Source organism: Podarcis bocagei, assembly GCF_964188305.1.
Source record: "Podarcis bocagei genome assembly, chromosome: 14".
Taxonomy (NCBI): Eukaryota; Metazoa; Chordata; class Lepidosauria; order Squamata; family Lacertidae; genus Podarcis; species Podarcis bocagei.
The window spans coordinates 31107453-31124434 of record NC_138139.1 but is presented as its reverse complement, the minus strand read 5'-3'; the positions used below and the strand labels follow the sequence as shown (position 1 = coordinate 31124434).

Sequence of the window (16982 nt, the reverse complement as noted above, 5' to 3'; positions counted from 1 at the left end):
CTGGGCTGATAGGCTGCAAAGTCTACGGCCCGCTGGAGGGCGGAAGTGGGACGTTTGTACGGTAGCCCCGCGGGGACAATAGAGTCGGGGAGCCGCTCTGGGTGTGACGCGGGGGCTTCGCGATGGAGCTGAGCGAAATGCTCTACAACAAGTCCGAGTACATCGAGACGGTGCGTGTCGAGTCAAGGCGCTAGTCCTCTTTACCCGGGAACCAGGCCTGTGGGAGTGGGAGAAGCACCGCCATGCCAGGGCGCTCACCTCAGAATAATGCATGAAACGTATGGAGGCAGAGCGGAGGCCACAATTCGTTCGTTTCCTCCTCCCTCCCTGCCTTTTCTCCTCGCGTGCCTTGTCTTTTTTTAAAAAAATTTTAAGGCTGCGGGCGGGGCCGCCTTTTTTAAAGTGATATATAAGCCGCTCTGGAAGGCTGCCTCCATTTTTTTGCCTGAAAAGCAACATGGAAAGTGTCTAAATAATATAATAGCAGCAGAGTGCGTGTTGTGATGGTGAGGTCTGGAAGGGCCTTTGGCTAGTGCCTGAACCACCAATCCCACTTAGCTTCAGAGGGTGGGGGCATGCGGCGAAGAGTCCTATGCCATGATCACTGTACATGGACTAAGGTGGCCCTCTAGGTACCTGGCTCCTAAGCTGGCAAAGGCTTTGAAGCAGACTTCCCTGGCCTTGGTGCCCTCTGGGTGTTTTGTACTCCAAAGCATCAGGAGGGCACCCGATTGCTGAAAAGGTAATAGAAATGGCTATTTGGAAACTAACCAACACCTAGTGAAGCAGTTTCAGTACCGGCAACGTGTGTTTCCATTGGCTCTTCCCAATTAATAACCAGTTACCATGAACAGGAGGAGGGCTGTTATAATTCATTGGTCAGTCCCTGCCTTACATGCAAAACCCCCAGGTTCAATTCTCAGCTTCCTTGGGGTGGCTAAATAGAGAGCTGTTGCCAGTCAGTGCTGAGGGAGGTGGGACAATTAATCTGACTGGGTATAAAGCAGCTTCCTATGAACTTATATGCTATTGTTGTGTTCATGCAAAGCTGCTAAGAATTTTTTTGAATGCACAGTGAAATAATAAAATAATAGCACAACAGCACTTAATTATATCAAATGAAACGCACCCATTCACCCTTGAAGTTTGAGAAATACTTAGAGGCATGCACCCCACATGTAACATTATGGTAGTTAATCTGGAGGCCATTGGGTTACAGATAACTATGTCCGTTTGGTGCTCCCACCCATATTGCAAAGACCGCAGGGCTTTCCCCCAAGTACCTTCTCTAAGAGCTTTGTTTTTGCTAATCATTTCTGCCTTTCTCTATCTCTTTAGGCATCTGGGAACAAAGTGAGCAGGCAGTCTGTGCTGTGTGGAAGCCAGAACATTGTGCTCAATGGCAAGGTGAGAGGCCCTTGAACTCCAGAGGCTGCCTATGGGACAGGGTAGGAAGGGATTGTAAGTGCAGTGAACAGTTCATGGCCTACTGATAGATTCAAAGGGTGGAAAATAAGACCTCTTGTTCAGGTAGGCCAGTGATTCCCAAAGTGAGTGGTACTGCTCCCTGAGGGGGGGGCAGTGGGATAACCTGGAGAGTGCTAAGAGGCAAGGGGGCTCTTGAGGTGGGCCCCTTCAAGTGTGTTGATTGCTTATTTACCAGGCTACAGCAAACTGCAAAATACCTTTCTTCCTTCTACTTCCTTCCTTTTACTGCTCTCATCATTTTCAAAGCCATTTCCTAAATTTATGTTTTAAATTGTTTCTATGTTTTTTTTAATTGTGAACCACCTAGGGAGACTCTTTAATGCAGTATAAAAATACTAAAATAAATAAAAGATAATCTTGACACTGGCTGCATCTGGGAGTGGTTCTTACAGCAACCAAGGAAGACGAACCATTTAGTGTGTTGTTCACATTTACATGAAACCCATCTTATTTGCATGTTTCTCAGGGTCCCATCAGAATGCTGTCCTGCTTTGAGAAACCTCCAAAACTGCAGTAATTCTCTTCTTTCCCATTCAGACAATTGTCATGAACGACTGCATCATCCGAGGGGACTTGGCCAATGTGAGAGTTGGGCGCCACTGCGTGGTCAAAAGCCGAAGTGTCATCCGTCCACCTTTCAAGAAATTCAGCAAGGGGTAGGAGTTGCTTGGGACAAGGTGGGAGGGCTTCCTTGAAACAGGGTAGTGCTGAGTTTTGAGTTCAAGGAGCTGGGTTCCTTAATAAACATACAATCATCTAGACTGATAATCCCACTGCTCAATTCCTTTTGATATCTCCCCCCAACCCCACTTGGAATATCCTTTGGCAGAAGTGACAACTATCCATAGGAGATGATTGAGAAATCACGTACACATCCCAATTTCAAAAGTGTGGGGGTTAGTGAAGGTGACCCATGCTGCCTGGCTCCATTGTTTTGTTCCATTTTTAGATACATGAATTTGAGAAGAGAAGAGTGTATACCATTTTTTAGCCTACATATCTATAGTTGGATAGCTCCAGCAAAGCCCCAGCAACCAGCTGCTCATCAGGGCTTGCATAGTGCTGTGTTTGCTCACCCACATGGTTTGATTCCAGTCATGATGCCATGCCATTGACAGACGAGCGGCCTCTCCCAACTGTCAAACTTGACCCATGGTTGGTGGGGGAGATTACCAGTCCCACCAGCTGAATCTACTACCTCACTCAATATAATTGTTCAAAGAGTGCATGGGACCTTTCCTGGTGATGATGAGTCTGGGGGGATTAAGGATCCCACATACTTGGAAGTGGAGACTTGGCTGAGAGGGTGATTGCTGTCTCAGTGGAACTGGAAGGAGACCTCTAGCCAAAAGACAGCATCCCTAGACATTGTGGGGGCTGGTGTACTGCCTTACATCTGCTTCTTGACATGGCTGCAGCCAAAACCTAAGGACGGGCAGAGCGGAAGAGCTTTGCTTGGAGGTTGCCAACTGTGAGGAATTCGGAGGTGGGATCCAGGAAATCTTTGTGTTCTTCCTTGCCAATCCCACTTGGGCGTTGGTAGCTCCTGGGCGTGATGCATGTTGTTTGATCAAGCTTTGCAAGTCATCCTCACCAAATTTGTTATTGTTCTGGGGCTTCAGTGATTAGATTTTATTTTATTTTTGGTGGGGTAGGTGTTGCTGGCTATAAATATGCCCCCCCAACACACATGTATATTTCTTCTTCAGGGTTGCATTTTTCCCTCTGCACATCGGTGACCACGTTTTCATTGAGGAGGACTGCGTCGTCAATGCGGCTCAGATCGGCTCCTATGTCCACATAGGCAAGAACTGCGTCATTGTAAGTGTGGCTCCCCTTGGGCATCCTGCAAAGTCTATGTAGCATAACAGTCCCACTTAATTTCAGGCAGTTGCACGGGGGTCAAAAGGACCTAAGAAGAGCCTGCTGGACCAGGTCAAAGGGGGTTCATCTAGTCAAGCATCTTGTTCTCATAGTGGCCAACCAGGTGCCTGTGGGCAACCAGCCAGGGTATTTATTTGGCTCAGAATCAAGTTTTATTTATTTACTGCATTTATATGCCGCCTTTCCTCCAAGGAGCTCAAGGTGGACTACATCATTCTCCTCTACCTTGTTTTATCCTCACAACACCACCGGGGAGGTAGGTTAGGCAGTCACCGGCCCAAGGTCCCCCAGTGAATTTAGCTGAGTGGGGATTTGAACCCTTCCAGGTCCTAGGTCCTAGTCTGACAGCAACCTCTACACCACACGGGCTCTCTAGTTCACCCTGAGGCTCTTGTAAGCCTGGATGCCTAAGCAGATTACACCACAGTTCAAGATCCACGCATGCACCCATTCAAATGGAACTTCCTCGCCATGTCCGTGTTTGGCTGGGGAGGCAGGCGGAAGCTGAGACCCATTCATATGCCAGAGATTTCAACTTGTGGAGTGGAGCCTTCTGCTCCTGGTCAGCTGCTTGCTGTGGCTGCCAAACTCCAGTCCCAGCTGCTGTGTTCCCCTCTTGTCTGCAACAGCTAATGGCAGGAGGGTGGGGTCATGGCGATGGGAAGGGCTGTGGCTTGGCAGGCCTGTCAAGAGATTTCTGCTGCTCACCTAGCAGAGCTCCACCTGGGACAGCAGCAAGAGTTTGGTCTGTGCAGTTCTTTTTGTGTTGTGGGGAGTGGACGCAACTTCAGACCGAGGGAACTGAGAAGCAGGCCCCAACTTCTGTATGTAATGCAGATGTTCTACCACTGAGCATTGGGAAAGGGCCATAGCTCGTTGGTATGCAGAAGGTCCCAGGTTCAATCCTCAGTAGCATATCCAAGTAGGGCTGAGAGAGATCTCTGCATGAAACCCTAGAGAACCATTACTTCCCGTCAGTGTTGACAATACTGAGCTAGATGGACCAAGGGCCTGATTCAGTATAGGGCAGCATCCTATGTTCTTATGAAAAGGTTATTGAGTGAATATGTGTGCATAGTTTCTGCACTGCACAGGATGAGCAGCATGCCAGTGACAGGGCTGATGGCCAAATCCAGTCACCCCCTGTCTTCATGCCTGGGCAACCCCAGGATATGGGTAAAAAACCCCAGCAGAGTCCACTCCTTGTAGAGATCAGAGAAAAGCACACACACAGGAAGCAGGATTCTTCAGTATGAGTTTTACTGAGGCTTAAATTCATACAGGAACTTACTAGATTCCCAGTAAGGCAAAATCTTTGCTCCAAAACTCATCCAGTTACAGAAGCAAAATCACACAATATATATGGAAACAAAAGTAAAGAGCAGGATGAAGGACAAAAGATAAAATGCCCAGCAGGCTGGGGTATGTATCTCCCACTGAGGCAACGACCTTGACTAGATAAATGCAGCTGCAAGCTTGTTCTGTTGTGAAAGTTCAGGAAGATTCTAGTAGATTCTACATCCATAAAACTTCCATCCCTGACAGTTAGAACCTCTCTATGCACCTAACCCTTTCTGAACAGACTTAATGAAGCCATTCCCAATTAACAGCCATGGGGCTGTATCTAACTAACTCCTGTTCAGGGTAGACCCACTGAAATCAATGAACCTAAGTTAGTACTGTAATGTCCATGACTGGTAATGGGTCTGCTCTGAATAAGGCTAACATGGGGTACAATCCAATGATTCATCAGTGTGTGAGAGAAACACAGTTTGTCTGAGAGAAAAAGGCATCATATCTGTGTAATGTGGTTAGCGATAAAAGATACACCCATACGCTTATAACACACAATTTCCATGGCTGAGTGTAAGAACATAAGAGTCTGCTGCTGGATCAGTCCAGTGGCCCATCTAATCCAGCATCCTGTTCTCACAGAGGCTGAGCAATTGCCTATGGTAAACCACCACGCAGAATGCAAGAGCAGCTCTCCCCTCCTGTTGTTTCCACCAGCTGGTATTCAGAAACATTGCTGCTTCTAGGTGTGGCGGGACAGCATAGCCCTCATGGCTGGTAGTCACTGAGAGCCCTCTCCTCCATGATATTGTCTAGCCCTCTTTTAAAGGGCCTTCTCGGCAGTGGCACCCTCCCTATGGAAAGCCCTCTCATCAGATGTCAAGGAGATAAAGAATTGCACAACTTTTAGAAAACATCTGAAGGCAGCCCTGTTCAGGGAAGTTTTTAATGTCTGACATTTTATCATTACAGTGGTACCTCGGGTTACATACGTTTCAGGTTACATACGCTTCAGGTTACACACTCCGCTAACCCAGAAATAGTATCTCGGGTTAAGAACTTTGCTTCAGGATGAGAACAGAAATTGTGCTCTGGCAGCGCAGCGGCAGCGGGAGGCCCATTAGCTAAAGTGGTGCTTCAGGTTAAGAACAGTTTCAGGTTAAGAACGGACCTCCGGAACAAATTAAGTACTTAACCCGAGGTACCACTGTATTTATATTTTTCTGGAAACCACCCAGAGTAACTGAGGAAGCCCAGCCAGATGGGCGGTGTATTAATAATAATAATAATAATAATAATAATAATAATAATAATAATGATTCATATCCCGCCCTCCCCAGCCGAAGCCGGGCTCAGAGCGGCTAACAACAGTAAAATGATACAACATTCTAAAATCAGTTCATTATAAAATCAGTTCAAATCAGATTAATGGCAACCATTGGGCTAGAGTTCTATGAGGATTACCGAAGGAGGGGGTCAGGCTGTGCCTTGGCCAAAGGCCTGGTGGAACAGCTCTGTCTTGCAGGCCCTGTGGAAAGATGTCAAGTCCCGCAGGGCCCTAGTCTCTTGTGACAGAGCATTCCACCAGATCGGGGCCAGAGCCGAAAAAGCCCTGGCTCTGGTCGAGGTCAGCCTAACCTCTCTGTGGCCTGGGACATCCAAGGTGTTTTTGTTTGAAGACCGTAAGGTCCTCCATGGGACATACCAGGAGAGGCGGTCCCGTAGGTATGAGGGTCCTAGGCCGTATAGGGCTTTAAAGGTTAAAACCAGCACCTTAAACCTGATCCTGTACTCCACCGTATAATAATAATAATAATAATAATAATAATAATAATAATAATAATAATAATAATAATAATAATAATAATTTATCCAAGTTGGTGGCCATCCTGCAGCGATATAGCTGTGAAGCTGCACCCACGGGACCTGTTGATAACTTGCCCGAGTGCCTGTCGAGAGATCCCAGGAGAGTGTATCAATCTAAGCCCCAATTGTAGCAACCTTCTCCTTTGTCTTTCACCATCCAGCCCTAGTATTAAAAAAAGTCCTGCGTGACTCAGTGTTTGCACTTTAAATGCCTCTTGGCTCCCCTGCTCTTTTGTCAACGGGCATTGCATCGGATCTCTCCTGCCTGCGCCCTCTTTGTCAAAGTGGCCTGAGCTCAAGCGCCAGCTGCTCGTGGGGGCTGCCCTGAATAAGCGCTTTGTTCCCAGAGTTGGCACCAGTTCAGAGCCCCTGGTTTGTCAGCCTTGCTGTTGCTGGGAAATGTGAAGAGGACAGCCAGGATAGCTTACCTGAACAAGATACCACTGTGGTTTGGCATGTGTGGAGATACCTGAGGAGGGAGCATGTTTCCTGGACACAAGAAGAGCCTGCTGGATCAGGCCAAACGAAGCCAGCATCTAGTCCAGCATCCTGTTATCACAGTGGCCAGCCAGATGCCTGTTATGGGAAACACTTAAGTAGGACCTGAGCACAAGAGCCCTCTCCTCTCTTGTGTCTCCCAACTGTGGAGGCAGAGCATAGTCATCCTGGCTAGTAGCCATTGATAGGCCGCCCCTCCATGAATTTGTACAGTCCTCTTTTGAAGACATCCAAGTTGGTGGATGTCAGGGAACTGCCATCAGAGGGAAGATGAGAGGAAAGTCGCTCCAGTGATGCAGGGGAGGGATCTAGCAAGGAGAGAGAGAGGGTTCCCACGGGGGAAAGAAATCCAGGGGACACCAGGGAGAAAGGGGAAGCCGAGAGCAAGGCGGAGGGGAGGCTCAGAGACTCTTCCAGTGAAATCAGCGGAGAGAGCACAGGACCTCCGCTTGGCACGCCCACGCTGCGCAGAAGGCTTCCACGCAGGGAATCTAGGCGGAGACTTGGAGTCAACTCCTATGTTGGCGCAAATTTAGGTCCCGCCCACTGACGGATTCTGCCAGTGACTAAGACAGTCGTGTTTCAAGGGCTGTCAACCGGGGAAAGTTTTAGCTACACGGCTAGCTTGGAGCAGTTTGCAGTTTACGCACAAGCAACCCCAATTCCCATTACAGTGGCCATCACTGCCTCCTGTGCGAGTGAGTTCCACAGTTTAACTATGCACTGTTTTGAGGAAGTTTAACTATGGGCCATTTGGAGAACGACTTAGTTTTATCCGTCATGAATCTTCCAATCTCCCTGAAAAGTGGGGCGGACTCTCTGTGTCTCTTTAAAGAGAGGGCACGTCCTGATCTCCCAACGGAGTCTTCCTGGTGGGAATGATTCCCCTCTCTGGCAGCCAAACCAAACAACAAACTTCAGAACGAGGTAACTCGAGAGCTCTCTGAATCTCTCCCACGTCCCCACCTGAGCAAACATTGTTAGATTTTTATTTGCTGAGAGAACAGAGCTTCTGGCTGTCCGGGGACTGCAGTGTGTGGGACGTGACTCCCGCTTAACTGTCCCAGAACCTGCCTTTGGCACCTGACCTGAGCAACTCGGCTCCTCTCATGCCCAGGAACTGCAGCCCAGAGGCGTCTGAAGCGAAAACACACATTTGCCAGAACAGTAAAAGATCCGGTGTTAATCACTACGTTTTGCTCACCTGCTCAAGCAGGTTCTATGGGAACTTCAGCTGGAGTGGGGGAGCTGTGTCCCTGCAGATGGAGTTGGACTATACTGTAGTTCCCATTAGCATTGACCATCTGCTGCATTGGCTGGAACTGATAGATTTGGAGGCATGGTTTCCCCACCCTTGAACTAGAGTGTGGTACAGAAAAACATAAGACTGGCCTGCTGAATCAGGCCAAAGGGGGCCCATCTTTTCACAGAGGCTGATTCCCTACCCAAGATTAGTGCTGCAAACCACACACAGAATTGTAGAGTTGCAAGGGAGTCTTGTGGGCCACCTAGTCCAACCCCCTTCAACACAGGAATCACAGCTAAAGAATCCTTGACAGATAGCCATCCAAACTCTGTTTAAAAACCTCCAATGAAGGAGCGTCTGCAGTACTCAGAAGTAAAGTCCTGTAGTGCTGCAGTTAGTGATATTGCCAGTTAAGAACAAAACCACCCACTTGGATGCAGTTGAGCATTGGGCTGCCTGCTGGCCCTTTAAGCCTGGAAGTCCAGGGCATGAGTGGCAGGTGGAAGGGTGGGAACCTGGGGCCTGTTCTAATTCCAAACTGACTTGTGGCACATCCTTTTTAGGGTCGTCGGTGTGTCCTCAAAGACTGCTGCAAGATCCTTGACAACACAGTCTTGCCTCCAGAAACAGTGGTCCCACCTTTTACCGTCTTTGCAGGCTGCCCAGGTAAATGGGGGAAAAGGGGTGGGGGGGAGGCCTGCCCTATAAAGCTGTGTGTGCCTTACTCAAAGTGGGACAGTGACTGCACAGCAAAGGATGTTCCTTATTGCCAAGCTGGCTGCTCACACTCCACTTCACCCCCAGGGCTCTTCTCTGGAGAACTTCCCGAGTGCACACAGGAGTTGATGATTGACGTCACCAAGAGCTACTACCAGAAGTTCCTGCCCCTCACCCAGGTCTAGCCGTCTCCACCTGGCCCTCCCGTGGCCCTCTGCAGGAGGAAGAGTGGGAAGAAGCCTTGGCGTGACTGGCGTGGCTTGTGAGAGTCCTGCAAGCAGCTGGCTCCAAGCCTGACTGGCAAACTCTGCCAGAAGCTGCCTTGTGTAACACCATCTTCCCTTCTTGGGCATCCCCTTCATTCCTCCGCCTCACACCCTTGCCCACGATCTGGACTGTTCTGTCCCATATGGGAGGCCTTTTCCCGCTGACCAGCCTGGACTAATCCCACTGTCTACTCCTTCGCTTGTGAGAGACTCACATGTTATTTATTTATCCCTAGATCCAGGGTGCATTGGAACGTGAAATGGGCAGAGACAAACCTCCTGAGCGGGAGGACGGCCGGCCAGCCTACAAGCGGGGGGGGGGTCTGTGTGCTTCTGCTGTCATCTCCCCCCACCCAGCACATTCCTAATTAGAGGCCAACGTGACCAGAGGCCCCTCAGCACCCTCTCCTCCAGGCAGGTGTGTATGTAGCCTCCCTCCCTGCCTGCCACCTTCCAGTGAGGAATGCTCTGCTCCCTGCCTGGACAAGAGGAGAAAGTGCTCATCTATTTGGCCCTTGAAGGCTTCCCAGCAAGCCTCCATCTCCACTTCATACGACTGTTGTGAAGGCCATCGTAGATGTGGGACATGCACTGTGACCCAGATCAGACTGTCCAGACTGTCCCTTTATCAGCTGCATATTTTTCAGGCAGCGAGAGATATGTGACTCAGAGAAAAGGGTGGCGCTGAGGAGGTGACCTGGCACTTAACCATAGCAATCCACTCTTGAACACATGCCCTCGGCAAGCAGCTGCTTTGACTCGTTTCCTCCTGCAGGCGGTGGCTTTGTAGAGGTTGTTTCAGAGCATAGGGCTTGAGTGCAGGCAGGAGGTGGGTGGCCTTGTGGATTTTGCACAGGGGTGGGGGTCCCTGCACAGGGTTATGATTGGGGGTAGTATGTCTGGAAGGGCATAGGGCAGGGACAGGGCTCCTGTGGTTCTTCGGAAGCTGCTAGACTCCCAACTCCCATCTTGCCTGACCAAGCTGGCTGATGGGAGTCCAGCATCGCTGACAGGCCACAGCTTCCCCATGGCTGGGTCATCTGCAAGAGAAGGTTGTGTCCTTCCCTTTAGGGTAGACACTGCTGGAAAACATGAAGGAACCAGCTTCCATCTGGGGATGCAAATGACTCCCACCCCTGCCATATACGCTCTGCCGTTCCTTTGCTTCTTTCCAGGTCAAACCCCCAGTCCATTGGTTTGGTGGCTGTGCATATCCCTGGTTCCCACCCAGCTGCTTCCCGAATGTTGGATACAGTGCCAGCATACTGGCAGGCAGGCGGGTGGGTGTGCTTCTTCTTTTCATCTGATCTACGGCACGTACAGCTTTGCCACCCATTAACTAGCCATGGCCTCTCCAAACACAGAAGCCTGGAGGAGCTGCTGTTAACAATCGCGTCACTGTCCGTCTTGTTTATACTTTGCTGTCCACAAATTAAAATCCTCTCAAGTAGGTCAAGTGCTTTGAAGTGGTAATTTTCCTCCAACAAATCTTCTGGAAACAGAGTGGGGTAGATGGGAGTGTCCCGCTGGCGTCACCACCTACTGCTTTGGTGGGGGGGGGTAGTGCTAGCTGCACCTCTCCTTGGTGAAATCTCGAACTGCTGAATAAATGGGCTGCTATGCGCCACCCAGACTAGCACAGCCCAGCTACCTGTAAGTGTTTCCACACATAGAATTCTAGAATTTGGGAAGGACCTCAGAGGTCATCTAATCCAAATCCCTCTAGCGAAGGAGAGTCCACCAGGGGACTGTTTCCTCTTACTTTGTGTTTAAAATGGCCTTGCAAAGAGCTTTTGCAACAAGAGATGCCTGTGTCAGCCTGACCTCCAGAGCTGTTGCCATGGCATTGAAGGTCATGTGGAGGCAGCTTCCATTCTCCAGGGCTGTGCTTTTCAAAGGGTGGCCTTGGGATACAAATCTCAGCGTAGGCAGGAGGGCTTTTGCCTCCTTGATGCCTGCTGCTGCTCTCCTTGCTGCCAAGTAAGGAGGGAAAGGATGAGTGCCCCCCCCCCAGGTTCTTTGTGCCAGGTCCTCCCTCCCATGTCAAACAGCTGCACATGGCGGTGAACTGGTTTGAGCCTGTGCTTCCTGAAAAGAGCCCAGTTTGGACCCAGTGCCTGAAACAGTACAGAGCCAAGGCCCAGCAAACTTATCATGGGGCTCTACCAAATACCCTGCAATGCAGCAAACTCTTATGTTCCGCCTTACTTAATGGCCTCTGCTGTTGGGCCGCTGCAAGGCCTGCCATTGGAAAAAGACCATCCTTAAGGTGGCCAGGATCAAAGCTGCTTGAGGCTTTAACACCCCCCCCCCCAATCCAGCCGGGTCCCACAAAACCAGCTTTGCAAATGCAGGGCTGGAGGGGCTCTTAGCCAGCTGCTGGGTGGACTGACCAGCTGGGTGACCCAAACTCGGGCAATATCAAGGGTTTCTTTCCAGCTGCCCAGTCAACCAAAGAGCTCTCTTAAAAGCCTAAAGCTGCCAGCAGTGTGCCCGAAGGCTCTCCCAGTTGCTCAATGCAATCATTCAACAGCTCACAAATCTCTCTGTGTGTTCCCCCCCTTAATCTCTCTGTGTTCTCAACTGAACATTTCCTGGACTGTGCAAGTGATAAACGGCCGGATTGGAGGGCTGGCCCTGGCGTGTCCCATCAGTAGGGCTGAGAGCACCTTTGTCTCCACCAGAAGCAGACCTCTTGCTGCATGCTTGCTATATCGGGGCCGATAAGGGCCGCTATCCTTGAAGGTGGCTATCAGGGTGAAGAAACCAGAATAAACAGTTGTGAAATGTGCAAATGCGACTTGTGCCAAGCTGGGCACACTCTTTGCAGAAAGACTGGACCAGGCTGGAACTGAACTGCCCAAGGGTGGCTGAAGGAACGTTGGAGAAGCTCAGCTCCCAATTAAAATGAAAAGTGTAAAACGTGAATCCTGATTTGCAGGCGGTTGGGCTAGATGATCCCTGGGGTCCCTTCCAGCTCTACAATTCTACGATCCAGCCTTTCACTGCAGCAGTAGAAGAGCCGATGCCCATCAGTGAGCAGTCACTAAGGATGGGTCCTGGAACAAGGCCCTCAGCTGTGCCCAGTTGTAGCCACCTGACTTGTTCCGCATGCTCTCTCCCCCTCTCCCTTACCTGTCCCCCATGCTGGTGTCCAAGGAAATTAGTTCCACAAGAGGCTGCAGTGGCAGGTGGAGCTTGCAGGCAGCAGTGGCAACCCAAAAATGGATGGCAGCAAAAAAATCATAGAATTGCAGAGTTGGGAGGCAGCCCCAGGGTCATCTAGTCCAATCCCCTACAATGCTGGAATCCAGCTAAGGAATCTCTGATAGACAGCTATCCAACCTCTGCTTAAAAACCTCCAATCACATGGGGTGGGATGCTTCTGTGGTCTTAAGGCAGGTCCATGCTATATATTTAAAGCATATTCAGTGTAAAATCTTGGTACAGTGGTACCTCAGGTTAAGTACTTAATTCGTTCCGGAGGTCCGTACTTAACCTGAAACTGTTCTTAACCTGAAGCACCACTTTAGCTAATGGGGCCTTCTGCTGCTGCCGCGCCGCCGGAGCCCGATTTCTGTTCTCATCCTGAAGCAAAGTTCTTAACCTGAAGCACTATTTCTGGGTTAGCGGAGTCTGTATCCTGAAGCGTATGTAACCTGAGGTACCACTGTATCTGCAGTTTCTGCCTCACAGAGCTACCATTTCCAGCACCCTTAGCAAACTGTATCTGCTAGATTCTTTGGAAGAAGTAATGTACTTTAAATGTGTGTTGAATTGTAGAGTTGGAAGGGACCCGAGGGTCATCTAGTCCAACCCCCTGCAATGCAGGAATATGCTTTAAAGGTACCCTATATTGTCAAAAGGCTATATTCCCTTGAGGGTAAATCTGTTGTTCCTTCCCATGCCACCCACATGCAGTGGCGGGCAGAATCAGAGTCTGAAGGGAGTGGTGAACTCTTTCTCTTCCTCCCCAACCAGCAGGCTGCCAGGGGAGGGAGCACTGCTTGCCCATGCTGTGGGGTCTGAACTGATCGCTTGACAAGGGCTGCTGTCTTAGGGAGAAGTCAAGCTACCTTGCTGGAGATGGAGGCTTTAGATTCCCCCCTCGCACAGCCAGACTACAGTACACCCCCTCCCCCCAAAAAGTGAAGAAACCAGTCAAGACTGCAATCGAGGGCTGGCTATGGTGTGTCCTATCGGAAGTGCTGAGGTCACCTTTGCCGCCATCAGAAGCAGAGGTCCTGCACGCTTCCCACATCAGGGCTGATAAGGGCCGCCATCCTAGAAAGTGGCTATCAGGGTGAAGAAACCAGAACAAACAGTTGTGGCAAAGGCAACTTCTGCTGAGCTGGGCACATTCCTTGCAGATAGAGTGGGCAGGGCTGGAACTGAACCAGTCTCTGCCCAAGGGGGTGTGCAGGGATGCTGGCCACTCCTGGAGAATGTCAGCTCCACTTAAAATGGAATGCGTAAAACATTGTGATTTCTGCTTTGCAAGGGGTTGGACTGGATGATCCTTGGGGTCTCTTCCAACTCTACAATCCTTTGGTTCTATGAATAAAGCCAAACTGGTACCTGGGAATAATCTACTATGGGGCAGAGCCAGAAAAGAAACTGGCAAGGCCACCGCTTCTTCTCACTTACAGCTGCGCTATGAAACCACTCAAATCTTAATCATTTGTGATCTGCAGCCTCTTCTGCATAAGGACGCCTTCCCTCTCACAGACCTTGCGTGGCAGGTATCTATTTACTGCTCCTGAACCTCAAAGAGCTTACTGCTCAGCAGCAGCAGGCCTGAGAACAAAGATGTACACACAGAGAGCAGCCACTGTGGTCAGCCCACACCCATCACGGCCCTCAGGAGGCCGCTCAAGCAGGAATGTGGCCCTTAGGATGGAAAAGGTCTTCACTGGCTGGCAGCAGCAGCCTTGCCCAGCCCCACTTGGCACTGCTGGGGACTGAACTGGGCATGCTCTGTGTTCATTGCAGGTGCCCAGCCCCTGAGCTACAACTCTTTTCTCCTTTGTCCCTGCTGAGAAGGCAGCTCTTCCTCTCTGGCAAGAGTCACAGGGCTGATTCTTAGGGGTGCTAGAGATAGCAACCTCTATCTTGACCACCTCACTAAGCTTTCCATACACAGCAGGGGTGGGGAACCTTTTTGGCCCAGTGGACCAGCTCTTATCTTCCCCAACCCTGCGGGCCAACTTTGAAATGTGGGTGGGAACGCCTGCCTGTCAATCATCTGATATTACAGTGACATCAAGTTTAACCCACAGGGCAGACCAAGGTTGGCAGAGTGAACTTGCACTCATGTCCAGTTTGTGGGCTTCTGACGGGTATCTGGTTGGCCCCACGGCAACAGGATGCAGGACTAGATGGGCCACTGGCCTGATCCTGCAGGCTTGTCTTAGCTTCACCCAGCAGGACTGAATTCTCTGCTAATGAGTGGAGTCTTCAACCTTGCTCTCTGCAGGGGTTTGAGCAGGATTTAACCACCCTCTCATCAGCTGCTTTGATTGCACGAACCAGTTTCCTGTGGGGAACTGGTGGTGGGTGCAGCCAATGCAGAGCTGAACCCCACCACACTGCCCATTAAGGGGATGTCAGTTGACGGACAGCTAGTTGTGGTTTTACTAAAGGGCCCTCATGGGTCAAATTAGACTGTGTCAGCCCAAGATGGCCTGTGAGCCAGAGGTCCTGTCCCCTCCCCCCCCCATTACATAGGAACACAGACTTATACTTCCAGACCCTTGGCTCATCCAGTATTGTCAACCCTGACTAGCAGCGGTCCTCCAAGATTTGAGGCAGGGAGCCTAGCACAACCCTCCCTGATTTAGTTAAGTGGTGCAGCTGCCTCTGCCAATGCCCAGCCCTTTTCTGATTCAGCAACCGTTACAGGGAAAGCACCCTTTCCTTAGTTCAGAAGACTGAACCCACTTTCTCAGTCCACACACACCCACACTTACATCCCAGCCCCACCAAACACACAAACAGCACTTCTAAAAATACACACCTGCCTTCATTTTCCAATGTGTCAATACCAGCAAGATAAAGGCTATAATAAAGTCCCTTTCAATTACTGTTGTTTGCAGATCTTGGGCCTTGGTGTTGTTGCAAAGGCAACCCGGCCCGTCATGAGGCACCAGGTGGATTGCTGGGCAGCAGAGCACACCGGAAGCCAGCAGGAGGGATGGGCAGCAGGGAGTGGAGCACTGGCAACTCTCTGAAGTATCCTTAAAATAAGAGACCACCAATACTGCAGCATCTTGCAGGGAGTTGTACACCCTTAACATGCCTGAGTTGCAAAGAGGCCCAGCTGATTTCTTGATCATGCAACACAAGGGCTGCATTTGGAGGCTGCTGGTGAAATAAGCTCCTCTCTATACCTCCCAAGCACCATCAGTGCTATATTCTGCTTTTGGTCAACTCTCGCACAGCCACATATTGGACAGTGCCTGTGACATCAGTGATAGCATTGGAGGCAGTATGTCTGAATACCAGTGGCCGGGAATCACATGCAAGGAAAGAGCACTGCTGCGGCACTCGTGCCCTGCTTGCAGGCTTCCCATTGGGACATCTGGTTGGCCATTGTGAGAACGGGATGTTGGACCTTTGGTTTGATCCAACAGGGTTCCACCATTGAGCTATGGCTCCGTAACTAAAAGCTTTTTAAGGACCTCCAGTGTCAGAGGAAGCATGGCCCTGAATACCAGTTGCTGTTGCACTCATGTCCTCCTTGTGGCTTCTCATTGGCTGCTGTGAGAGTAGGATGCAGGATGGTCCCCCTTTGGCCTGTTCAGCAGCCAGACTCTTCTGATGTTCTTAAGATAACTCAACTGGCTCATCCCTGTGCAATTACAGGACTTTTAAATGGGGGGCTTTTAATTTGCTTTTCAATATTTTATACAGTCGTGCCTTGGTTCTCGAACAGAATCCATTCTGGAAGTCCGTTTGACTTCCCAAAACATTCAAAAACCAAAGCACGGCTTCCAATTGGCTGCAGGAGCTTCCTGCACTCAATCAGAAACAGTGGAAGCCACACCAGCTGTCTGGGTTCCAAAGAACATTCGCAAACTGGAACACTCACTTCCGGGTTTGTGGGAGCCAAAACGTTTAAATCACAAGGCGTTTGACAACCAAGGTATAACTATATACAGTTTTGAAAGAACTTTGAGCAGCCCAGTCCCACCTCCAGAGATGTCTCACCATTTCCCTTGAAGGATGTTGCCTTCTATCGCCACCACCCTGTCTCTCTCCCTTAACTCCCTGTTGGGCTTTATAAATATCTCTCTCATCCAAACACTCGTATTTGCATACTTGGTTGTTTGAAGAATGGATCAGGCCTTTCTTGGGAAGTCTAATGCCAAGGATGTTGGCTTGGATATGTGACATGGGCAATTCAACACACCCAGCTCCGCTGCGAATCGAACAAACGGCAACAAACCCACCTAAACAAATTTGAAGCAAGCCTCCGTAGCTGGTCTGGCTAGCATTTCCCCCAGGGAGCTAGGTGGAACACTGATGGACACTGGCCCTGGGACCAACTCCAGCCAGTGAGATCTCTGTTTACACAAGGGTGCATGCCTTCCATAGACAGCCTTCCTTTAAAGCTCTGCAAGTTATCCCTTCAATAAAGACATAGGCAGGTGCAAGCACCGAATGAGACCTCATCAGCTTGAAAGAGGCTCAGCAGAAATTTAGTCTGGTTTGTTAAAGGATTT

The 16982-nt window shown here is 50.0% G+C and overlaps 1 protein-coding gene across 1 annotated transcript; it reads left to right on the top strand.

Moving 5' to 3' along the window:
• Positions 1-12: 12 nt before the first annotated feature.
• DCTN5 (dynactin subunit 5) lies at positions 13-10714 on the top strand. The gene is made up of 6 exons (XM_081170341.1): positions 13-170; positions 1339-1407; positions 2026-2144; positions 3198-3309; positions 8839-8941; positions 9080-10714. The coding sequence occupies exons 1-6, from the start codon at positions 123-125 to the stop codon at positions 9175-9177; spliced, it is 549 nt and encodes a 182-aa protein (XP_081026467.1). The 5' UTR covers positions 13-122; the 3' UTR covers positions 9178-10714.
• The last annotated feature ends 6268 nt before the right edge of the window (positions 10715-16982 follow it).